This window comes from Streptopelia decaocto, assembly GCF_964273445.1.
Source record: "Streptopelia decaocto genome assembly, chromosome: 5".
In the NCBI taxonomy this organism is placed as follows: Eukaryota; Metazoa; Chordata; class Aves; order Columbiformes; family Columbidae; genus Streptopelia; species Streptopelia decaocto.
The window spans coordinates 52912601-52938247 of record NC_138659.1 but is presented as its reverse complement, the minus strand read 5'-3'; the positions used below and the strand labels follow the sequence as shown (position 1 = coordinate 52938247).

The following is a 25647-nucleotide window of genomic DNA, read 5'->3' as shown; positions in this document are numbered from 1 at the left end:
CCATTTCAACTCTGCTGTACCCTACAACCCATTTCAGAGATTAGTAGATGACCCGGACTGAAATCATACTGAGGACAAAGTAAGAATACAGTCAATGAGATTCTAGTCTTTACATGCCGGCATTCCTTAATCTACCAGCATCATCTGAAGACTAGTGCAACCAGTAAGGAAACGGGATCTAGTGAGATTCCTCTGCCAAAATCCAGTAGTAGCAGGTAATTCTACAGAGTTTTCCTATATTCTAGATACATTTTAAGTACTAACCAAAGGTTTTTGTTCAGCCCAAACATTTTTATTTTACAGCTCTGGCTGTAAAAGCAGCAAAGACTGATTTACTGGGACAGCTTTATTTTGCTATTTCACAGCAAGAAATACGAAGTAGGTAAGAATGCCAAAAAGAAACTAGGCAGCTCTAAAGCTAAATGGATCAATTATTTCCCTGATGTAGACTCCCCCTCCGAAGAAATCCTTGTATATTTCCAGCCTTGCTGCTGATGGGCTTTTAAAAGAAATGGGAAGACAAACACAATTTGGGGCTGCACCTACAAGTCACACTGTCTGGTTGTATCTGTTCAATTATTAAGGAGAAAAAATAGAATTAAAAGAACATATAATTAAATTTACCTGGATCCTGTGACTCTCTTATAGTTGTCCTTGGAATACACAGCTAGGATGCTGACCCCTGAGCCTATGTTAACTAGCAGCATAGGATACGGATTATCAAGGCAGTAAGGTTTTTTCTGGCACTGTTCAGGATCTGTAGGATTTTCAAAATAATAGCACTCTGGTTGGCCATTGAAACCAACCGAATCAACATAAAGAAGGCCCTGGATCAAACAGTCCAATTCATCCAGTTTATGGAGCTGTAGATCAGCAATCTGGAAGAGAACAACAAGAAATTAATAAACAAACATTTCCTAGTATAATACAACACTAAGAAGCATAAAAGGCTCAGCTGAAGCACTTTGATCACTTTAATAGTAACACATTATGCTACTTAAACAGTACAAAGATCTGTTGAAGAAGGAAGTCCAAAGTAAAAAGTTTGCTACCTGCCTGACAATGGGTACCTCTGAAAACAACGATGTGCTGTGCAGTAATGTTGTTCAATTCCTTCACTTTTGAAATAATGCCTGCTCTGCAAGCAGGAAACATTTCCCCCAGCTCAGTATTCTGAAGCAATACATTTATTTCCCCTCATCCCCAGCCCAAGAGGAGCTGCGTTCTACAGATTTCGGACGGTATCTGACACGTGCCCGCGCAGCAGCACTCCTCAGGATGCACCGTGCTTTAACTCATCATCCAACTACGTTTCCCAGCAATTTAATGAACTATTAAGTAGCAGCATTAAGATCAAGGAACTTAAATAACAAGATAGTTAAAGCCTTAAAAAGGGCACATGCTTATGTTAACACGCATTAAATATGCAGTGGATTATTCTTAAAAGATTTGCGCTTTTTTAGTATATGTCACCAGTTATCTGAGAGAGTTATTTCTTTAAATTACGATGAACACTTCAAAATGCCCCATGAAAAATAGCATATTCCCAATGTTTGGTGAAAAATAATATTAAAAACCCAAACAAAAATATTGTCAGGTCCATACGCCCAGCAAAATGTTCATAAAAATTTAGCTGTAACAGAAGGCAGAAGAACAATTATAGGAGCTTAAAGAGGACGTTCCCCCTGAGATCTCACAGGTTAAACAGAATGCTATGGCAAGTAGACATGTCTGTTTACTAGAATCAGAAATTGCATCCCTTTCTTGAAATATGACACAGTGATAATCTGTAGAAAGTCTCCTTTCCAGGTGACATTGAGCTTAGACTTGTGATAAGGAGAGAGAGAAAACATAGTAAAGTTGCCTGTCCAAACCCTGAGGTCATTTGCATCCTCACATCTGTAAACAGGTCTTATCTAACTCCACTTTCTAGCAGAAAAAGCAACAAAGTATTAGGAATAAAAGGGAGTTACACAGCACAGAGCTGATTCTCAAACATTTGCATACTGCAGGATGTTTTTATAACACCTAATGGAGAAGATTTACGACGCTAACTACCGCCTATTTTTAATTCTGGAAGCTATATTAAGTCACTATAAAGAGGAAAGATATTTCTGTGGAACGGGCATGGCCAAGAGGTTACATTCTTTTGAGCTATTTAAATCTCCCCCCCTTAACTTTTTTCTCTACTTGTACATAGCTCTAGTGTGCCTTAACTGAAATCCATTCTACTCTTTGGGTCTGCCCTTTTGTTATACTTGCTAGTCCTCAAATCCTGGAACCAAATAAAATAAGTAAGACAAAAAACCCACAAGCCAGCAGTCTCCAAGACCTCAATATAGAACCAGTTATTCACAGGACAAGAGAGACAGGTGGAGATAATTTCCTCTTGTTTCAGTATTTCCTCCTGTAACTTTTGCAATCCCTTCTTTTTTTTCCTTGGTTACCACATGGCTACACAAATTCCAGTTACAGAAATGCTGCATTAAAGACTTGAACCATCTAGCCAGCAAATAAAAAAATAAACACAAATTCGGAAAAAAAGGATTTTAAAGAAACTTTACAAAAATCGTAATGCTACTTTACAAGTATCTTGGATTTCTGCAATTTCTTGCTATTACAGAGGAAAAGCTCCAAGAGATATATAAGACATTAACATAATAAAAACTTCATGCACTTTTCCTCACAATGGACATTATATGGAGCCCACTAAGTCATAACTATGCTATGAACCAGAAGCCCGCTACACAAAGACAAGTCATTAGCAGATTTACAGCCCCTATTGTCAAAACCTCTCTGCTTCCACAAGCCAAATAACCAGCCACAAGCTACTTTTGTGTCATCTATGTTACACTTCTATAAATAGGTAATCATCAGGAGAAAACGTGCAACACATGGGAAAGCAATACAAATCTAAGACTTGCATCAGGGCTAAGGCACACACACAATCCTTGTTTGTACAAATTCTCTAGTCAGCCTACTAATTTTGTGAAGATAGAACAAAAGAAACTAATCAAAGGTTCTTTTTCAAGCACTATGCATAGAAGTTTAATTGGGTCCAGCCCTCCATGTATAAAAGACATACTAGAATTTGCTCTGCTTTTTATAGCTCTGTGCTATATTTAACAGCTGATATACTGTAAGCAGAAAAGTCCTATTACTGCTTTCTTTCATGTATGATATTCATACCAGACTGAAAAAGATATTTCCCTGCATTGTTGCAGCAGTCTGGTTTTCATTTTTGGAAGGAGCAAGACTGGCATCAGTATTCCACGTCGATCTGTCAGCTCTGCAGCCACAAGACCTCTGAAGTGCCAGACAGCACAGGGAGACACCACTCTTCTTGTTTCTGAACACAAATTAGGGCACACGTTGCAATAAATGTAGTAACCCCATCTTGGACGGGAAGCCATGACAGAGCCAGGGTCATAATTCCCAGTCCTTTTCCCTGGATATAGAACTGCCTCTTCTCTGTTCATTTCTTCACTCAGTGACTCAAGCAGCAAAACTTCATGACAAGATAGATGTGCTTGTAAACATCGTAACTAAAGTATGAGCAGGCAAACGTTCTTTTCTGGTGCCATCACCTGACCTACCACATTCTATTTGTCCTCACATTTCAGCTGTTCAAACCATTTTTCCTTGCAGGAACTGAAGTTTATGCGCAAAAATGCAAAACAAAAATGGGAGTTTGGTATATAAGCAGATTTTAATTGAAATTTTTTCCTACAACTATTTATAAAATGCATTTGCAGATATTTTCCAGCCCTTTCCAGCCCTGAACACGAGGGCAGACAGCATAATGGTCAACTTATACTGCGCTGCACTCCTGTAAATATATTCACCATAGTGCCTCTCTAGAAAAGTTTTATGTCAGAAAGTTGTGCTGTGACAAGAACAACTGCAGAACGAAGTAGTATACAGGACCCCGGAGGGAAAATTTATGATTGTTACAAGGAAACCATATGCATATTTTAAAAATAATTTTTTTGCATTATAGTCAGACTGTAAAAATTCTTCTTTATTTTAGACTGTTTTCTAAATACTGTGGGAAGGAAAAAAAAAAAAAAAAAAGACTTTGGACTTCAAGGAACTCTTCAGGACCATCAAAAGGAGGGACTTGAATCATGTTTACAAGCAGGTGCAACACAGCAAGAAAGCAGTGAACACTTCCACAAAACAATTCACACTTTAGCAACAAACTCCTGGAACCCAGCTGATTTCAAGGATATACGAAATGTCTGTAGTCACTGTGTACAGATGTCATTCTAAGGAGAATGAAAGCCACTCTTGCTGTACACTTGCAAAACATGCTGGAAAATAGTGCTGTCCAAGTTTAGGGTTTTGTTTGTTTGCTTTTTAAATAATACGCATTATGTCAGAGAATTTTTAGCTGCATTTAAGTACCAGACAGTATAAAAAGAAAAAAAATGTGGTACCAACTTGCTTGAGCTTATAAGTATAGAAGCACAGAAGTCGAAGGCTTGGGTCACATTTATTTCTTTATGGATGAGTAAATATTTCCACCTCAGCAAGGAAAACATGAAACAGCCCAGCTATCTAGAAGCAAGCTGAGGGCAGCCATGACACAATATGCAGTAGAGTTGAAGCCTAATGGATCAACACTGGTATGCTCACGTCTTTTCAGTGAATCTCCAGCTCATGAAAGATTTCACCCAGTTTGAATTTTCACACTGTTACCGAGTCCTGGTGAGCACAGTGATGTCCGAACTTAGATGCAGTTACAGGTTCATCTGTCTCTTCAACTTCCAAAGAGAAACACATTTTTTTTTTTAAACGTAACATCTTGCAAAATTTTAATTGTCAATTACAACAGCCTCATTTACTATATCACTGGCTGTTACATGCCCTCTCAGCATTGTTCCAGTTTTTATTTGTTATAATAGTTTACAGTCTAGCTTTTCCTTCTATCTCCCTCCTATTACCTCTCCTCCACTTTCATAAAGATGTAATTTGCTTTGTTTATATTCTCATTGTCTTTACCTCAACCCCAACTCTGCCTTTTTCTGAGCTCAGATGAGGTACTCACCCTAGCTCACTCCATGCCCTGAGGCTGGGAAATATCCATTCACATTCAAAGAAGACAAAGTCTAATACAAATTAAGGGTAAGCCCCACATTCACTGAGGCAGAAGATTGACTCTGCACCAGCTTTGGGCAAAAAAAACACTAGTCTGGGATCCTCTGCAGAGGATCTGCCCTCTTCGCCCAGCTAGCTGTAAGGATCCCTTCCCTCTCTTGACAGGGAAAAAGATGCACATTGCTTCTCCCCATTCCCTCTGAAGAATTCCCTGACTTCTTGCAGTGGTGGTAACAAAAGGTATCACTGTTATTTCTCCTGTTCTCTGAATGCCACTTTCAGCTCCAGCCCATGTCTACCCACTGTAAGCAAAAGAGGTACAAAATTTTAGTGTCTTACACTAACCAGGAGTGACACAGTGTACTCATCCTACAACAAAAGGACAGTGAGTTTATCTGTTTTACAATAAATACAGTCTACAAGTCATCCACAGGCACTCAGTTCATACTACAAAGTCAAGCCTTAGAATCAGCTAATAACTGGCACAAGGAAATCACTCTCTAACAGCCAAACTTACTCTTTCTTCCCCTGCTGCAAACATTCCTTATCAATTGATTGGGTTTTTTTGGCCCAGGCCCTGCTTCCACTGAAGCCAGCAGTATAATTTCTATCAAGACAAGACAGGTTCTGTAGGTGTCTGTTCAGGAAAGGAATACAAATATCCCACCTTTGAGCCATTGCAATCAATAGGAATTTTGCAATAGAGGAGGTTTTAGGCAAAGGTCTGAATAGTCCTTTCTTCCCTCATCCCCTATGCATCCTTCACATTGAGTTGCTTTACAAAACTGAGTGATAGCCTAGGAATTCATTCATCATTACATTAACAGCATACTTTCTGTGCAATTAACATGTGTGCACTATCATGAAGGAGTCAGAGTATAAAGAGATTTATATTACAGGTACACGGGAAAACAAGTTTATGTACTCCTTAATTTTACAGAAGTGATGTTACTTGAGCATTCACGGAACATCCAAGGTAACAGTACATAGTTGGGGAAAAGGAGGGAGGATTATCAGAACTAGGCAACAGATTTATCCATGCCTTAACACCACTGTTACCTGAAAATAAAGTCAGACAAAAAGGCCAGTCATTCAGAAAGGAAATAAAAATAAAAACAAAACAAAACCAAGATAAAATACTCTAAGCTGGAAACAGTCATTTTAGTGAATTACTTACTGATGTTCTTCAATGAGCACTAAGTGTAACCATATGGCTGCCAAAATTATCTCTGTGGTCTAGTTTAATGAATAGAGTCTGTTTTCCTACTTCCAGGGGAAGCATTCAGATCTCAAGACTGAATCAAATGATTTGCCAGGCAACTGATCGCTTTTGCTGGCAGTCACCAAGCAGTCCATGGAGACTCCTCCAGGTCTCCACCCATCCATCGCTGTGGATCACAGGAGAGGCAGGTCACACAGCTAAACTTCGCTAGCTTTGTAGATTTAGTTGCCTTTCTATGGCACAGAAGGTAGGCTTAAAAGAAGATGATTCCCAATTTTATTTATTTTTTAACATGCAAAAGCAACAGAGATGTCTAGCTCAAACCTATTCAGCTCATTTAGGGATTCAGAATTAGACAGTGGAACAGGAAAGTAATAAGGTGCTTGCTTGTCTATTTTAAGTAGAAAAAGCTGCTGTAATCTTAGAAGGATTCCTTCTTTAAGATTTGAAGGTTGTTTTGCAATATGTTGAATCTTTTGTCCTAAATGTATGCAATCCTGAAAATCTCATAAGCGTTTAAAAATACCAAGAAAGACAAATAACTTAAAAGCAGGTACACAGGGAAATAAAGGGCCAGAACAAAAGCATGTTACCCATTCTGAGTTTCATGCGTTTCCTAGCATTTAGCCAGATATTTTGATGAAATTAACAACATTTTTCACAAAGATACTTCAGTTTTTCCACATTGCTTCTAAGTAACCAAAACAGTAACCTTTAAAGCCTCCTCCATATTAGGCATTATACCACACTGAAGTCTGCAGCAGCAGCATACTACACTTGGCATGTTCTCTACTTCTACAGGTACATTAGAGTGATCAAATATTTGAAACAGACATTTCAATGCTTTGAGAGAGCAAACCCAAAGCTGTTGCCCAATGTCAATTTACAGACAGCAGAACACACAGATAGCCAGCTGCTGTTAACAATGGCTAATGAAGTGTGACAATTTAAGTGCCAGTAACCAAGACACTCAGTACTTCAAGAGAGATTAAGCAAGCAAACCTTCATGTAAAGGATATTATTTTGCTTCTGCAATACTCTACAGATATTACAGTTTGAGCCAAGAAACACTTGCTATAAAGGAAGGTGTGGAACTGAATAGCTGTAAGAAGACATGTCCAAAGCACTCATGTAGGTCTGAGTGCACTTCACTGATTGCTCCGTGCTGTGAAACACCCCAGCCAGTCTTTACAGTGTTGTTCTTAAACTACCTACAAGTGTTGCATTAACACAGAATGTTAACTAACACTGCAGATGTGTGGGATTTCGATGCTTAAGTCCACTAGTAATTTGCTATGCGACCTCATATTTTTGTACAATAGCCAGCACAATAGCCCCAACTTCAACCATGGCTTCCAGTGCTACGTCAATTCTATTGCAGCTGATATGACAGAGACCAGTTCCTCACTGTAAATTGCATATTTACACCAGATAAAGACAAAGCTACGTAGAAATGACTAGCTGTGATAGCCAAGTAACTTACAGTTCAATTTTACAGCTGTGGGAGCAAGGGACATGAACTTTCTTACTAAGTAAGCAGCCCCAGCTGCTATTACATGATGCAAGAGATGCATTTGAGAGGACTGACCATTCCAAAGGGATAGTCACCCTCTTCAGAAAGTCTCAAAGTGACCTCCCGTTGTCACTCAAGAATGTGACCTGAATCATCCCCCGGACACATGGAAGAACACTTGAAATCCTGAACTAAGGCAACACTAGCACTAGAACTCATCCCCTACTGTGATGCCAACATCCTTATGCAGTGTGACACAAACTAGAACTTTTGAGAACTCAATCATCAGTAGACATTAATATGTAAGGGACTTGCAATCAGCCTAAAGGACAAGAAATCTGGCACTAGTAGTGGACTACTACAGCAATTCAGAAATTTAATAGTCCTTCATTAGACTGTCTGCTTCCATGTCCAACATTTTCTGAAAATGATTGCACAACAGTATAACAGCTGGAATTCATGTTGATCTCTTACTACATTCTCTTTACTCCTTAGGATCTTGGTCATCTGCTACGTGAGAGGTACTGCTAAAGAAAAAAAAAACCTGTTGTACTGCAGGAATGGATGCTTTGAGTTAAAAATGAAACACACATAAAGCCCAGGACTGCAGTCAATGGCAGTTGGTAGATCAGTATGACAGCTCCCTGGACTGAAGCAGAAACAGAAAAGCGACTGATGTAACCTGTCATACCCAGCAGCCATCCCTCACTTCCCAGATCAGGCCAAAAGCTAGTGATAGAAGTGTCAGACCTGCCTGCCAAGTAAATAATTAATCTTTGTGACACTTCTCTGGTACAGGCAAGCTAGTCATTCCTTTACAGAAAATAAATGGAGTATGCCCCAGTAGAGAGACACAACAGGCAACTGCCTCCTGAATGACTGTTTCTCTCTAATGCAGTTTGTACAATGCCTCTCTATGCTTCTGTCACCACATTTTTGCAGCCCACTCATTCAGGAGCTAGGACTATTGCTCAAGTCTATACAAACACCAGCATCCAAACACTTCAGATTTACATCAGCTTCTGGAGCTCCCTGAAGAGGTTATTTTAAAATTCTATGAGATCTGGGACCTAGTCACCTCACAAACTGCCTTTCTTCACATGATGTACTCCCAGAATTCAAATCAAAAGCTAGGTGCTATTGTCATGCTTCCATACACTGTTTGTCTCCCTGCTCCGTACTCAGTCTTTCAGGCTCTTGACTTAAGCCTGCTTGAAGATTAATATGGGGAAAATGAACCTGAATCTGATCTCCAATCTATATGGTTTTATTTCTGGTTTTCCAATAGGTATCCAGTTCACAAGTCCAGCCTCAGGCTTCTAGGCTGTCATAATACACCCTCAGTTGATTATGAAGCATCTGATCATCACAGCTGTACTCCAAATAAAACCATTTACCCTAACACTTCAGTAGAGTATCCCAGCAACTGGAAAACCCTCCCCTGCCCTCTCTATGTTCTCAGTTATTCCACAAATGAACAAATGTGAATTGATTCTGCTAGTCTTAACCAGTCAGGATGGACAAAAAAAAAATGTTTTCGCTTTAAGTTTTAATAGGACTCCCATGATGCTTTCCCAAAGTACTTCACACTGAACTTACACAAACTGTTCACGTACCGTTCTAAAGTCCTCCTCAAACTTGTAAGCTCCACCTCCTGTGGCACAGAGCGTAGTGTGCAAACTTGAGAAGTTCTTTTCACTACCCATCTGTATGAACCTGTGCATGGCACAGCTAGGAAAGCGGATGAAGTGCAGGTTTCCTTTGCGTCCGCACATAGTCAAGTTTTTCAGTTCAAGATGGACATCACGAATGCCAGTTTTACCATAGGCTGTGTTGGAGGTCAAGTATTTTCTAATGCTTTTCAGGTTTTCCACCTCTTCTTGTTCCTCTTCTGCAGTAATGTCCTTAGGTTCAAAGTAGACCAGTTTAACCAATGTTCCACCGATATCCATTCCAAACCATGGAAATGCTAAGGATGAGGGGGTTGGGCAAAAAGAAAGAGAAAGTCAATATGAATATAAAGGTTAGCTATATTACTTAAAACATTTGCTGAATCACCATTCACTGCAGTCACAGTAGTAGTATCTGCTCCTAAAAGGTGGTGGTCACTTAGGTGTCCAATTCATATGTATTAAACACCTAAGTTAAGACTTCATGAAACCCCACTTAAGAAAAAGAATAAAGAAAAATCTCAAAATACTCTTCTCTGGAGAAAAAAATGAAAATATTTTTCCCCAGGAAAATATTTTACTCTTCAGACAGTACCTCTTGACAGAGCACATCTACTGCACTTCACACAGTCTGACTCCTGGCACTAGTTCTCAAAATAGGCTAGGGAGGGAGGAGGAACAAAACACCCAACCGAGATTTCTCAAGTCACATTCCCACTGTGTAACATCTACAATTGCCTTTCTAAGGCCAGTTGGAATTTCCAGAGTCACGAGGATCTGTGTGAAGAGCAGTAATACATAACCCTCCCGTTATGCTGGAAGTCTCCAGACTTCAGCCCACCAGAACCAGCAGCAATGTTGGAACTACACCACTTGCATATATTAGCAGAAAGACAATGAGCTGTTTTAAGTTCAATATTTAGCACTGACAGTCCTTTCCTTTGAGCATATTTGCTGCTATATGGGTTAGCCTATCATACAACTATAGAAGAAATGCCACTATTTGCTTCTCAGCATATATGGATTTGCCACAGCCAGCCTAGGTCTACACAAAGCCTTTGATCTGTTAATAGCAAGAGAAAATTACTATGGAGAACACATAGACAGGAGATGCTAACTGAACCAGGTTGGTCTGCCTACTTTGCTTATATATACGTACATACACTTTAATAAGCCAGGTAACTTCATGAAGCAATAAGTGAAAATACAAAATCTCTCCACAGGTACTGCATAAGGAGGTAGTTAGTAATGTTTCTTAGAGAAATTTAGAGTACCAAGTATGTGGCTAACATCTAAGAAACCTTTCTAAAATAGCACTCAGGCGGTCACCTCTCTGCTTTCAGGGGCAATCAGGTAGACTTGCTAAAAATGTGGTTCTACCAACGAGGGCATCCCAACTTAATGTCGATATAAACTCCAAACCACGGATAACATATGCATTACTGATTTTCCTGCCAGTTAACCTAAATGTCAACAACTTGAGGCAAAGATTTTAAGCAGCATAGGAGGTATTGATCACATTGTTCTTCCTCATGTAATCACAGATCAGTATTAAGTTTCTCAACTTCAGGCTGAAAGGAGCGTAGAGTCTTACTTCTTACCACAAAGGTCTCTTGTCTGGCTGAATAACTTGAAAGTCTAAATTTCACAACTGTTAAGACACTCTCCCCCTCCAAACCAATCCTTAAATGTCAGATGTTTAAAATGGTTATTTTGCTCCATTGCTGTATGCCAAGTAATTGAATCACCAGTGTCTCCCCACTTTCCCTAAGGATAAGGCAGGCATAATGCATAAACTCCCATAAAGTAGTTTGCTTACAGTTCAGTTTTTCTAAGAGCACCTACTGTTATCTGTTTTAAAGTCCAATTTCTGTTTCCATGCTCTACAAGCTGCAATACAAAAAAGACACCAAAATGAAGTCTAATTTGAGTTTTTGGAAAATATATCCTACGCAGATGCATCAGAGCTCCCTGAAATGGGAAGAATTCAAAACAAGTGTTTTAAAAATATGCTTTACTTTAAAGAGGAAAAATATGTTACCATATACTAACCTGTAACCCAAACACTTTTGGAAGCACATGGTAAATATTTAAGTGAAAGTGACCTGCTCAACTCTGTACAACACTACAATGCAGTGGAGCTCAGGACAACAATCCCATTAGTGATTTACACAAGGCTTTATTTAAGCTACTGAGGATTTTAATTACCTGTCCCACTGGAACAGTAAGTCTCCTCCCTGGAAGCATTTTAACTATGCAAGCAGGAGGCTTAATTTTAAAAGCAGCAGGGTTGGACTGTGTGATACAGAACCACCCTGTAGCTCACTGTAAGCCAACTTACAATATTCTACATGTAGGGCACAAAAATGTGCTGCAATCTACCTACACTTATGGTTGCTTTAAAGTTATAGTGTAGATTTAATCTTTAAGAAGGGAAAGAAGCATTCCATCCTCCTACCAGAACACAAGGCCAGCAATAAAACTGTTAATTACTAACAGCTGAGAGTTATTCACAAGTGACTGCCAAGACATTTACTTTCATATGTTAACATTTCGAGCAGCCATAACTAAATCATTAACAACGAAAAAGTAGTGTAGAAAACAACTATAAAGTTATTTCAAGTATATATAGTTCTAAGGATAGGTACACATACTGTTCACATTTAAAAAGCAAGCAGAAATGCCAAGACACTTTTTGTTGTTTGTTGTTGTTATTCTCTCTGTGAATCTAAGCTCCTTTCATTTTGTTGTGAGCCAAACAGAAAGCTGTAGAAAGAAAAGAACTTTGCTCTTAGAACAGCAGCAGTTTTCTTCAGCACAGCTGAAGAGCAAAAGCTCAGTCCACAACAACCGACACTTAAGTTATGCAGAACAGTAGCTTACTTTTCTTCACAGCTGCCAACACCAGCAATCTGTTGGAATCATTTGGAATAAAGATGACAACGATTTTGACTGGTTGACCAATTAGGACAAAAAACAAGTCTCAAGGTTCCTTACAAGTCCTGCTGAAATTTGTATAACTTCTGTGCAACTGAAGTGACAGCAGAAATTCTTCTGTTTTCCAGTGACTATTTAAAAAAAATTATTAAGTCTATCTTTTGTTACTATCAATATGTTCCAAAGCAAAACGCACCATTGAAGCGCCATCAGTTCCTCTCAGTATCTTTAGGAGTCACCTTAGCTGGAACCTACACACTCAAACTTTCCTGCCACCACTGAATGCAGTGCTAAGGGAGCAAGTGTGCAGACTGCACCGTGCTCTGGGGGTTTGCTGCCTCCCTGAACACAGGCAGTAAGACCACACAGAGGCCACCAAAATTGTTAGGACCCTCACTGCTACAGCCAGGGCATACGAAGAAAGGCATTTGTGTAGATACAGTCTCCACAGAATTGAGGGAAGATGGGAGGAAAATCGTGGGGTTTTTTTGTTTTTTTGTTTTTTTTTTTTCCATTTTAAACTGGAATTCCAGCATTTCAACAATAACATGAATAAATGTCCTGTTTCTTGAGTTATTAAAAGCCAGGAAAGCAAGGAGAAGAAAGTAAAATCAATCACATCCACGACTTAGGCTGATAACAGTTACTCAAAACTGTGTGATTTACTATGAAAAATGAAGACACTGGATATGTTGCAGAAATGCCTTCACAAGGTAAAAAAGGCACCTCAACTAAAATTGTCTGATAAGACTGTTATAGCCAATTTCTCTCATACCTACTGGATCAATGCAATCTATTAATGTTGAGAAAATAAAACTATTCTACTGTATTGCTGCACTGCACTAAATCATAAAAAATAACAACACTATAAAATCAAGTTCTAAGTCTCATAGAATTGACACAGAAAGCATCAAGATGAATCATGGATTCTTAAAAGCCTAGCATTAATCAAAAGAATCCACTTATCTTCTTAAGAAAATTAATTCTCTTTATGTTAAACTGCACAAACTACTTACTGGGTTGTTATCTTCAGATAAAAATCTCCATTACTCCAAAATTTAGCTGCAGAAGCATGTGACAATGCAAACAGAAGGTATCTATAGCATTGCATAATTAGGTAATCTGATGCACACCAACAGCTGTGTTATCTAGGGGAAAGGTTCACTCATGAGAAATTCCATGACACACTTCACCTAGTTTCTGCTCAAACTTTGAAGAGTATGAACCAATAAGACTGTTCCTATAATGCATATCACAATCAGATTTTTAAAAATCCTATGCTTAACATATGATATAAGGAGGGGGTGTGAAGAGTAAATATGAAATCACAATATGGAGAAGATCAAGGGAAGAAAGAATGAAAGGGAACTCCTAGGTCACCAAGTAACATTTCCCCTGTTAAAGATCATAACCGAGGGTAAACCTTTTCATGTGTTTAAATAACCCACATAACATTAGCCAAATCTTTTTACTCCTCAGCTCTTACAGACTGTGACTGAATCCTGCTGGTTAAAACTTTCTTCTCTCTATTTGGACCCTAGATTTATCCATGACCAATTTGCCACAGTTTCTTCTTTTGTCAAAACTGTTTCAGCTTATACATCTCTCTTACAAGACCTGTATGTTCTTAAACACAGGTACAGTATCTCATTTTTTTATCAATAATTTGAATGGTGGTATCTATACTCTGATTTCTTAGTCATAAATATCTCAGATAAACCATCTTAGGTTGAGCTGCTTTTATATGATGAAATCCTATTGCTTCATTTAAATTTTTCATTTGCATTTAATTTGCATTGCTTGATGCTTTGATGATCTAATAACTTCCTGTTTTAATTGGGACTAGAGGGAAGAGAGAGCCAAAATAAGAACAGGGAAAAAAAAAGAAAATCAAGAGAGTCACACATAGGATGGGATAGTATTCCCACAGCTTCTGAAAGCTGCTTTCTATTAAAAAAGCAGCTGAGAATAGCTTACAAATATTTGTCAATCATGTCTTCCTATTTTACACCATTATTTTGAGCAATCCAAACATGTAAAATGGAAGAATATTTTTTTCCTTTGAACAAAAATAGAATATAAAGCTTAAAAATTAATTATATCTGTTCAGTAATGGAAGTTTCTTCAAACCTTACAAAACTAGACCTAAATAAACCACGTACATACACCAGGTGAAGCCTTCCAGTTCAATTTCAGCAGCAAGGGCTTATTGAATGTCTAAATCCTCACCAGAAAAACAAAGAAACAAAACTCCAACCAAAAACACAACCCAAATCACAACACTTGAAACCCAAAGGCACAGAGCTTTGTTAAATGGTTGTGACCATCCACACATACGTAGCCATAATACCACAAACTGGTCATTACTTAGCCTGTAGAGCTTCATTAAAAAACCCTAGCAAACAAAAGCCAAACTAAAAAGGCTACAAGAAGTATTGATTAGCGATCGAGAATCTCATTCTAGAATCTAACAGCACCCAGCCTGATGAAAGTGATTTGCATAAATTTCCCATTTCTGTTAGAAACACATTACATTGTTGGTAAGACAGATACGAAGTTTTAACTTGCAGGATGCTGGACAACAACAGAGCAACTAGTTGAGTTTGTAATGACAAGTCCTGTTCCTTAGGCAACCCTCACTGCCACCTACATTAAAAAGCATCTGGAGAATAACTTTATACAGCCTGTCACCTGAAGAAATTCTTAAGATCATAAAACTGAGATATTCCAATGTCTTGGACAAAATTTAAGTTACCAATAACATTTTACTTTTTCACTGTGTCAAACAATAGCAATACCAAATCATTTTCACTCCAGTATTTTCACTAAAATATACTACATAATCACAGCATTCCATGTTTAACATCACTGCCGGCAAAAATAACCCCTAGGTTTTCCACAGTTTCCACCTGGCATTAAGCAGTACTGCATAACCCTGCTGCAGCCAAAGGTCACAGGTATAACAATCTAAATATTGGCTAAAAGAGTAATTTACCCTGAAGATACACCTTGAAGTGTTTAGAAATTAACCACAGCAATTATAACACATCTAAGTTGTAAACAGTCACACTGCCTCAAAACACACATTCTTTGACCCCTAACAACTACCAACTGACTTGGGGTGAGATGTATGATGCTGACTGGAAGAGAAATCCCAAAGCTTTATCTTAATTTAAGAAATGCAATAGAATTAGAAGTTCAGCTGGCTTCTTCCCTACATCTGATGCAGAATAATGTTGTGAAGCAGGAGTCTAGTTAACTGCCATGCTGAAATCTTTGTCCTTACTTGGCTACAGTGCTGTTTCACAGGGATTAATGAAGGCACTTCACTGCTCTTCTTCTTCTGTTCAAAGATCACATTTCAACTGAACAACACGACACTCCAGCAGGCTTTTGAAATTTGCAGAATTCACACCATTTCAGTATTTTATTTTCTTCTGGAGTGCTTCACAGTGCAAGGCATCATAACAGATACTTTTCTGCATGCATTACACAGTGCTGCGATACAGAAAGGTAACGCAAACCCTTGTCCTAAGAAGTCTGCACTGATGAGTGGAACCAGCAAACTGACACAAGCCTAATTTCCCTGGCAACTCATCTAGTTCAACCAAGGAAAAAACAAAGCAAAGACAAGTTTCTCAGCAGAAGAGGTGAGTCAAACAGATGTTAGTCCTCAGATCCTCTCAGAGCAGGCTAATCAAAGCACACTTTTCACATGGAATCTTTGCTTCTCAGAGGAGACCTGTGAATATAGAAGTCTACCTCACTTTGCCAAAAAGTAAAAAGAATCAAGAAAACATAAATTATAATGATTTAAAGGAGCAACTGCTGCAGATAGGTTTCAGTTGATTAAATATTAGGAAATGCCAATTAACTCATTATCTTTTCTACCACACAAAGCAAATCCCTCAATCAATACTGAAGTCTTACAGGCCATGTGGCAACTGCATTTCATTTTGCAATGTGTCCTTAAGCACAGAACAAACATCTGCAAAGGCCAGGATTAAATACAAAAACCAGTAAAACGGGACTGTGTAGTATTCACTAGAAATGGATACCATGGAAAGCTATGCAGTACCAGAATTTTAATATAACATTTGAAAACTTTTTTAAGCTAGTGACAATGTACTATCATACTTTCCTGCAAGATTAATACTAAATTGCAAATTTATTCTTGTACAAAATAAACCACATAAATTAAAAAGTCTAAGATCAACAAGAATTCATGTATTTTATTCAGCAAAGAAATTGCCCATGAAAATAGTCCTACAAAGCACTTTCCTCATGAAAACCTGCTGTTTTCATGAAAGCCTCATTGCAGTAAAAGCCCACAATGAAGACTCAGTTGTCATACACCTTGGGCAATACAGCCAGTCACCTACACTCCTGACTCTGATGGGCTCTTTCTCCCCTCCAGATGGAAGGAAATTCCAAATTCTTCATGTTTTCTTATTCAAGTGATTACATACATCCCTAAAGCTCTTATTATTTGTTTCCAAACAGTTGTTACTATTACGAAAAGTTTGATATGCAAGTGCAGACTCTACTTAGTTACACCAAATCAAAATGGAAGCTAGTCCAAGTTCTGCTGGTTTTGTTCCTGAATGAAAATGTGAGGCTGCACGAAGACCGCAAAACTAGTTTGTGACAGAGAATTATTTGCTCACCAATTTGTTAAATTTGGTAGAAAACTAAGTTAACTATCAACAGACACTGTAAGCACTATGTGATGAATCAACACAAAGAACACCCTAAGGGAAAATAGTATATGTAGCTCAGCAAAAACATGTAAAAAGCCAGAGAAGGCACCAGCTAATAAGTAGCCCTGTAAAAGCTGTAGTTCTTCAAGGCTGTTTCTATTTTGCTCTGCTTACACAGAAAAGTTGTTCAAGTATGCATTTCAAAAGAAAGAAAAAAACAAACCAGAGTAGCTGAATGCACACTACTTCCTACTGAGTAGAAACATCTTTAACTTTTGGCAGTGGGTGGCTGTGATCCTGACTATTCCCAGTTACCCTTTTGGAACATATTGAACTTTTAACAAAGCAGCAAAGATTTGTTGGCTTTATTTGAAGGGCTAGTGAAGTTAAAGTGCAAAGAAACAGAGTACTTTTTCCATTAGATTGTTTTACTTGCAAAATTTACCATAGAATTACTCAATTGCTATGTACTTACAAAAGAAGCTAGTTATGAACAAGTAAGTAAAACACAGTATTAATCAACAAATCTTATACAGTTAAGTACATTACAAATATGGATATCATAGACTCATAAACTTAAAACAAAACATAAAGTATACAGCCAGTTCACTAACACCTCCCAAAACAGCTAAGCAAAAGTCACAGGTGATGCTCATAAGAAGCATATTACAAATTTATTTTGTTTGCAAGATACTGTTTTTTTTCTTTCCTCCAGTTGGAATCATTTGCACTCAGGTCTACTTTTTTCTTAATTCTAACCATGCTGGGGAAAGGGCAAAGAGCACGTGCTAAGACAGGAGAACCCAGACACCCAACGCACAACAGCACCCCGGTCCACCGCCGCCCGGGCGTTACTTACGGCGCTGCTCGGGCACTATGAGCTTCATGGGCGCGTCGGGGAGGGTGCGGAGGCCGGCAGGACCCTGGGCGCCGCCCGACGCGGTGCACGGCGCGGCGCAAAGCTGTCGCCCGCCGCCCGCCCGCGTTTGTGCCGGGCCGCCGCTCCCCGCCCGCCGCCGCCCCATTGGCGCAGGGCGGGCCCGGCCCACGCGGCAGCGGGGCCGTGCCCGGGCGCCGCCGCCGCATTGGCCGGCACCGCGGACCCTCGCTCCGCCCGGCCTGCCGGCGGGGGGGGACGCCCGCGGCGCGGGAGCCGGGCGGCCCTCTGCAGGGGAGGAGGCGCAGGACTCGTGGTCGCCCGACACCGGGCGGATGCAGAGGCCCGCCGGGCTGCGGCAGCGCCGCACGGAGCGGCGCGGGCCGGGCCGCCCCGCAGTGCCACCGCGTTCATCACTTACGTGGCCTGTGCCGCCGACCCGAGTCCATCCTCCGGCGCAGCCTGCATTTCTTGGCCGGGGAGCCGTGGCTGAGCGGCGGCAGCTCCGGGCGGAGCAGCAGCGGGTGCGGCGCCTCCCCGCAGCCGCCGTTGCTCAGCGGCTGGCTCGAGGGGTGGAAGCCGTTCTGCAGCAGCCCGCCGAGCAGCGAGCAGGAGGCGGCGGCGGGCGGTGGCGGCCCGGCCGGGGCGGCGGGCTGGGCGCGGAGCTGCTCTCCCATGGCGGCAGCCTCTCCCCTTTGTGTCCCGGCTCAGGTCCGGCTGGGCGCTGCGGAGCTTCTGCTCATGCCGGCGCCCGTGCCCGCAGCTCCGTACGCTGGGGATGCGGCGCCCGCCCCCCCGCCGGCGGCGGCGCACGGCGCAGGCGTCCTGCTCGCAGCGCGCTGCAGAGGGGCGGCCACCGCCCTCCGCCGGGGACGCGGCGATTTCCCCCCGCACCGGCTAACGTGCGCGTTCCCGGCCGCCGCGCCCGGCACCTGCGGGGCTTCGCGGGGAACTTCGGGAGCGCGCCGGGGCGGGGGGCTCGGGGCGGCCCCCACTTGCAGGGTGCAGGCTGGCAGATCACACTGGAAGCTGGCAGTCGGTACAATTTCAAGGTGACTTCGCTCCCGTGACGCTGCTCTCTGGTGAGCACCGGGCAGGCCTGCCCCTGTGACCCGCTGCGGTGTCCTTTTCGCTTCGGCGTGCCCACACGCACGCTGCCGTGACTCGGGTATCTGTGTCTCCCAGGCCTCTGTGCGTGTGATCCCAGGTCTGCCTTCTACCTCACACAAAATTATTCGTGCATCAGCATCAACGTTTAAGTTTTTGTCTACATTGTCACGTGCTTCCTCCAGAGCTCAAAGGGACTGGTGTGACCTTGAATGCGTTTGACCTCATGCTTTTTTAGTATCTTGGCTTTCCCTGTGCAGCACTGATAATCTTGTGACTGTGATTTACTCCCTGACCACTGAGACATCAAAGTGTAAGAACACATTTTCTGAATTAAATGTATCAAATATCAAGTGGACATAAAACTGGGTGAAGTGTGCCGTGGTGTCATGTGTATACTCTAAAAGAAACGCTAATTGAATTTCACTCTGAATAAAAAGTTCATTTATTTATACAAACTGCCAGTCACTACATGGATGATTGTCCTTAAAGTAAGAAGAGGTCACATAATGGCTCCTCCTTATGCCTAAAATTAGTACAGGACACAGGCCCTCCACTGTAAAACCCCTACAAAGAATGAAGAGCTATTCGAACTGCCTTGAGAAAGGGATACTGTATTAAGAAATTGCTTCACAGGAAGGTAAGAAGACATTATCTCCGTGTCTTGGCTGGGACCAGAGCATTAGGTAACTGGGAGCAAGCTACAGAAAAACATGCATGTGAAGTTGGGGAAATGAAAAAAGACTGTTGGAGAACAAAGAACAAGTAAAATTTTCTTCCTAAAAACCAGCAATCAATGTTCTGAAGATAATTAAAACACTCCAAATTTTTCTCATATATGCATAAGCAACTGCTGTAATTGCCAGCCCAAAAGCAACTGCCCTGAAGAGGGTAGGAAAGAAGGCAGGCTATGTACATTAACTGCTAGAAGGAGCTGTACTGCTTCCAAAACTCTGAAAGTCTTTGAGAACTTACTTACTTACTGAATTATGTTTACACTAAAATCCAGAAGGCTGCTGCCTGCACTGGCAGGGACCTTCATCCCACTTGGTGGCAGTTCCAGGCAGCTGGCTGGTTACACTTTATGAACTGTCCTTATTAATTCAGACCTCTCAGGGCATGAGGAATCTTGCTGCTACTGTCCCCAGCTGGCAATGATTGTCCCCCTCTCCAACGGAGAAACTGACTGCACACAATCAGCCTGATGCAGAACAGGGGATCATTCCTGCAAACCTCTTTTTCTCTGCAATTGCAGAGTAACGGGGAGCAGAGACGCGGGCTGTTACTGTATCTCAGCTGAATGGTGTCAGCTTTTTACCTTACTGCAACAAAAGCAAGACCACCTTTAATTCCATACTTACATTTCCTTGTGGTAGGATAGCAATCTGTCCCCTGACTCTGCAATGTAATACAGTACCTGTTTCAAATACTGTCATCAATTGTAGGCACTAAGCTTCAGGAATAAATAACAAAGGATTAAATGAAACCATCAAGTTTTAGGGTAGGAAATTAAAGATTTGAAGGGATATTTAATTCTGTAACAGGTAACAGCAAAGGAAATACATCACGGGTGCTGAGAAGCAAGAAAGAATTCAAAAGCAATAACTGCAGTAAGGAAAATTCACTTTGGACTTGAGGCAGATGTTTCCTAGAATGAAGTTAGACAAGCATTAGACTGCTCCAGCAGACTTAACTGTCACTGAAAGCTTTTAGGAGAAGTTAAATACCTGTGAGGAACAGTCTAGGTAAAGTTGATCCTAACTTTGAACATGGGGAAGGCATGGCCTTACTTTTTCTAAGTTTTTTTCCAATCTTTTATTTCTAATTAAACTTATCCCTAATATTTTGGTGTAAATATTGCACAATTATGCCCAGGATAGAAGTGGACTAGACTGTGCTGAAACTAAGTAGTAGGTCAGGAAATTACTGTTAGGATATGATCCAAATCACTGACAAGAACAGGGGAAGTGTAGACCAATGGCATATATAAAACCTCAAATAATGCTGCAGAAAACATAAAAATGTAGAAATGTTAAAGACTGTCCAAATCAATTGACAGATTTTATGTACAGAGACAAATTCAATTCTAATTGCGCAAGTTTCCCTGATCTTGTAAGCTCTCTAACCAGAATGGATGAAAATATTTTCCAAACTTTTTGCTTTGTTGTGGAAAGATTAAGTTACAAACCAATGTGCTGTTTTATCAAAACAATTTCAGACTCTTGTACTGATGAGTATCACATGAACTGATTTCTCCTCTGCAAAATACCACCTTTTTCATATATTTTTGCTTACACTTGTTTAATTTTGGAATGAGCTTTTAGAAAGGTTTTACATACCCTCTTCAGTTTTGGTTTCAGAATTCTACAGCTCTTTTGCAATGTAAACTAAGACAAAGGGAATAAAATTATAGTATGTTTAAATTATTATGTGGTCATCTGTAAGGGTTTAAAATGAAGGAATCTCATGTCCTCAGGTGTATAACACACTGTTTATTTTGGGCACAAGCAAACTACAGTGCAATTCATTTGGCATTCAGGGGAAAAAGACCTGAGCCTTTCATATTAATATAGATGAAACTGACGTGGCCTGTTCATCCTATTCTGCATCATCTGTGAGCCAAAGGTAGAACGACAGCACCCCATTTCTTTAAATCATTGCCTGATGTAGACAGTCTGAGCTCTCCTAATATTCTGCACAGGCACTAAATTTGTGACATGAAGGTCTCACATTACACTTAATATTTGAAAATCTTGAGTATCTTAGAAAACACAATCCAGAAGAAATATGACGAGTGATAATGTCATCTCCTCAAAACAGGACAAAAAGTAGAACTGTCTTGCTACTCTCACAATTGAGCAACTTGCTCAAGACTTGCTGTCTGCTTTTTTTTGGTCTATACTATTTATGAGACAATGCATCACAGCACAACTGGCTGAAAGCAGGTATTGGTAAGACATACTGCACTCTGTTGCCTTCATACAACATATATACATTCTGTGTGTTACTGCCTACTCTACATCCCTTTATATTAATTTCTGTATATTTTGTATACATTTAAGTTGCTGCAAATCAATAACTAGGTGAAACATAAAACATCCAGCAATGAAGTCAGGGCATGTATTAGGCGTTCAGTTTCTAACACTTTGGGACAACCAAAGCAAAGTTTTTCCTCTTCTTTTTATCCTAACTTGCTAAAGGAACCTTGTGAACCAGTTCAGTTTTCAGTCTAACCTGCAAGACAGCAATCCATGCAGAGGTGCAATATCAACAAACAAAAATCAGGGATGCTTCCAGTTCTTTCAGTATTACCATTTACCCAGTCAGTGTTTCTGTCTTCCTTTCTGAACAGGTGAAAACTACTTGTTTATTTTTATAAATTTTCCCATATATGTCACTATACACCAGAAATCCGGTACAAAAAGGACTACAAACACATAGTATGCTGAAGAATCCAGGATACAAATTGACTCAGAACCATGAGCAAGTCTGCTATACTGACTCACTCTGTATTACACATTTGCAAGGCAAACACTTCATGGATTATTTCATACCTGCCTGTACTTCAGACATCCAGCCTTCTATTACCTCTGTTTGTCTATAAACACAGAGAGCCAGGCTGCAATTCTCTAACTCTAGGAGTCAGCTTCAGCAAACTAGCAACTACCTTGTGGTTAAGATACTCCGCCACAGGATCAGAAGTGTTATGCTCCAGTCCTTACCGTTTCAAAACCAATGGAACTAAACCAAAACAAAACGCCCTTTCAGGTGTGTTATCATCAGGCAACATGGCCTGAAATTTTTAGAAACCTATGAGGATTAGCTGCTCCTCACTCATTCTGTAGGGCTCCCATATCCCTGGTCTGAGGCTAAGCTAAAATAAGCACCAAACAGGTGCAGACCACAAGTACATTAATTACAAAAAAAAAAAAAAAATCTTACAGAGCACCAGTGGTATAATTCTAATTCAAAGCCAGCCAGCTACAAACCTTTAGTCATATTTTGAAGAGAAGTGGTTATGAGGTACAGGTACACATCTTCTCAATTTACACAAACTGCAATATGCAACGCAAAGAGTGTAATGAAACAGAGTTCTGGCATAGCTGTCTGCAGATTTATGCTCAAGGGTTTGCTGGGACTCTGGTATTCCTGTTATTTCCATTCAGGTTACTTCTGTGTTTATCCTATTTCTGTATTACTGAACAGTCATAATAGTTCTTGTTCCATTTTTCCCCTTTGAAAATAAAGCACATAAAGTACAGCTTAATCAATTCACAAAAAATAATAAGAATATTCCTTGCAAAAAACAGATACTGTTAATTTGTTTTAGGTATATTCACATATCCCACATATCAAAAGAAAAGTGCCGAGTGAAGGAGCCCAGTATTTCTTCCTAATTTCTTTTCAGAACTAGGGGAAAAAAAAACTTTTTTTTTTTTTTTATGGCGTATGCAGGAGCTTTGATAGACACATGTTTAAAATATATTTTAATGCTCTTTTTCCCTTATTTTAAATTGCAGGCCTAGAAGACCAACAGTCAAACATAACTATGTAATGACATATGATAGATGTGTAAATCAGATGGGATAAAACAGCTCTAAAACTAGGAAGAATTCTTGTCTGGAAAATGCAATGACAGAGTATTTAAAAAGGGACCCAAAGGGCTATAGTATTATCAGTGCAATCACAGGAAAGCTAAGCCTTACTATGGCAACAGCTAGCTAGCAGGAGAATTCTGCTTTCCTCAAACACTAATGCATCTGAGAGGGGAAATTGATTGCAGATGACAGAAGAAGGGAAGGGCATGAATTTAGTCGTATGCCTAAATCTTTGCCAGATTAAGGCCAAGAAAGATTATATTGAGACCATCAGTTCCTTCCCTCCCCACCCACCTCCTGGTGCAGGCTCCTTTCAGTTATGCCTTCTGTGACATTTAAACAAAACCTGTTGATTTAATGAAGAAAAGCTCTGTTCCCCTGAACAGAGTTGAAGCTCATCTCCCCTTCAGTATAATCAAGGGAAAGATTAAGAAAAGCACTCCGGCTAAGCGGGAACTTGGATTTGGCAGCCTGAGCAGCCCTCAGGAATGTTTTTTCACTTAATTGAAATAGGGTATAGATAGATGTCCCGGCCCAAGCGACAAGCTGCGTGTCCAGGCAAGGCAGTATGAATGCTACCTGGAAAAAGTTGTCTGGACTAGGACGTGACTTACACATCTAACAACAACAGCCAATACTAGGGAATAACAGTCAGAAGAGTACAGAGGTGCAGTCTGGTCTGACCAGCCTGCCCATCTCAGTGGCCAGACACTGCAGGGGCCTGAGTGGTTTCTACAGTTATCCTCTGGTACTTCTGGGATGCAGTTAGAGATTGTGGTTCCCATCTTTCATCCCAACTGAAAAAAAGGCAAGCAGCAGTCACAAAACAGTGAGAACCTTTTCCTTCTAAAGCCTTCCCTGCCAATACCTCTGTTTCTCTTTGTCCAAGTAGACAAGTACAACTTTATCTGCAGGTGCACTTACTCTCCACAAGCTGAACTGGCAGAGCTGTCAGTGCTTCTTTTCTATAGGAAAGAAAAATCCTCAGTGCCTTAGTTCAGACATTTCAAATAAAACTCCCCAAATTAGTAAACATTTAAAATCTAGTCCTTGATTATTGCTAAGGAATAAAAGCCAGTGAAGATAAAGTACATGTTGGAGGTGAATAATCTTCTTTTCCATGTCACAGTTTCTATTCTGCAGAGTTTGTAAAAAAAGGGAAAGCCAGGTAATGGATTCAAACTATTATGTATGTAAAAAAGCTAAAAATCTAATTTCGAATACACTCTCCTTAGCCCCTATCCACTCTATCTCATACCTAAGCAGCAGTACACTCAGCCAAGTACTTAACTATTGAACTTAAATACACAAAATGTAATTGGAAAACATGCAAGTTCACAACCCACTGATTGAGAAATACTGTTCATCATCATACAAAAAAATGATTGCAACAAGTGGCAGAGCTTCTGGCAGCAAAAACTATGGCCTTTGCTCCTGACAGACAAGTATCCTCATGTATGTATGCACACTCGTTTTGCATGGCTGAATGTCTTTCTCTTCAACTCAGCATTTTATATGGTCCTTCGTAATGCCATCAGGAGGGAAGTGACGGTTTTAAAACAAGCACTTTAGAAGACAACAACAGAATGGCTGACAGTTACAAAAGACTCTCTCTTCCTCATTCAGCACTGATGCATCTGAAGATGAGAAGAAACTAATTCTCCTATCAATACTCAGCTGCACGGAGATTTTTCACTTGCATTAGTCTGTATTCCTAGAACTTAAAGGTTGACATGAAATACCCATGAATAGTAATGATTACGAATCAGGTAACAACAGAGAACTACACTTTCTATGCCTGTATGTGGGAGAGGAAATAAAGACATGTATCTGAACTGTTCTGGCTAGACACACATACCTCCGACGCAGACAAAACTGGCTTACTCTTCTAACGCAGGAGGGAACACACGGTGTCCATCAGAG

At 40.4% G+C, this 25647-nt stretch overlaps 1 protein-coding gene across 5 annotated transcripts in view; it reads right to left on the bottom strand.

Annotated features, from left to right (window-relative positions):
• PANK1 (pantothenate kinase 1) overlaps positions 1 to 25647 on the bottom strand; it is a 47377-nt gene that overhangs the window by 10086 nt on the left and 11644 nt on the right. For 2 of the 5 annotated variants that reach the window (XM_082054769.1, XM_082054770.1), the window contains 2 exons: positions 9452 to 9804; positions 625 to 878 (listed from right to left, as the gene is read on the bottom strand). In XM_082054769.1, coding sequence (XP_081910895.1) covers positions 625 to 878; positions 9452 to 9787 — 590 coding nt within the window. In that variant the 5' untranslated portion in view covers positions 9788 to 9804. Of the gene's footprint in view, positions 1 to 624; positions 879 to 9451; positions 9805 to 18001; positions 18129 to 18440; positions 19368 to 25647 lie in introns of those variants that run through there. The other 3 variants (XM_082054767.1, XM_082054768.1, XM_082054771.1) reach the window with 3 other exon arrangements.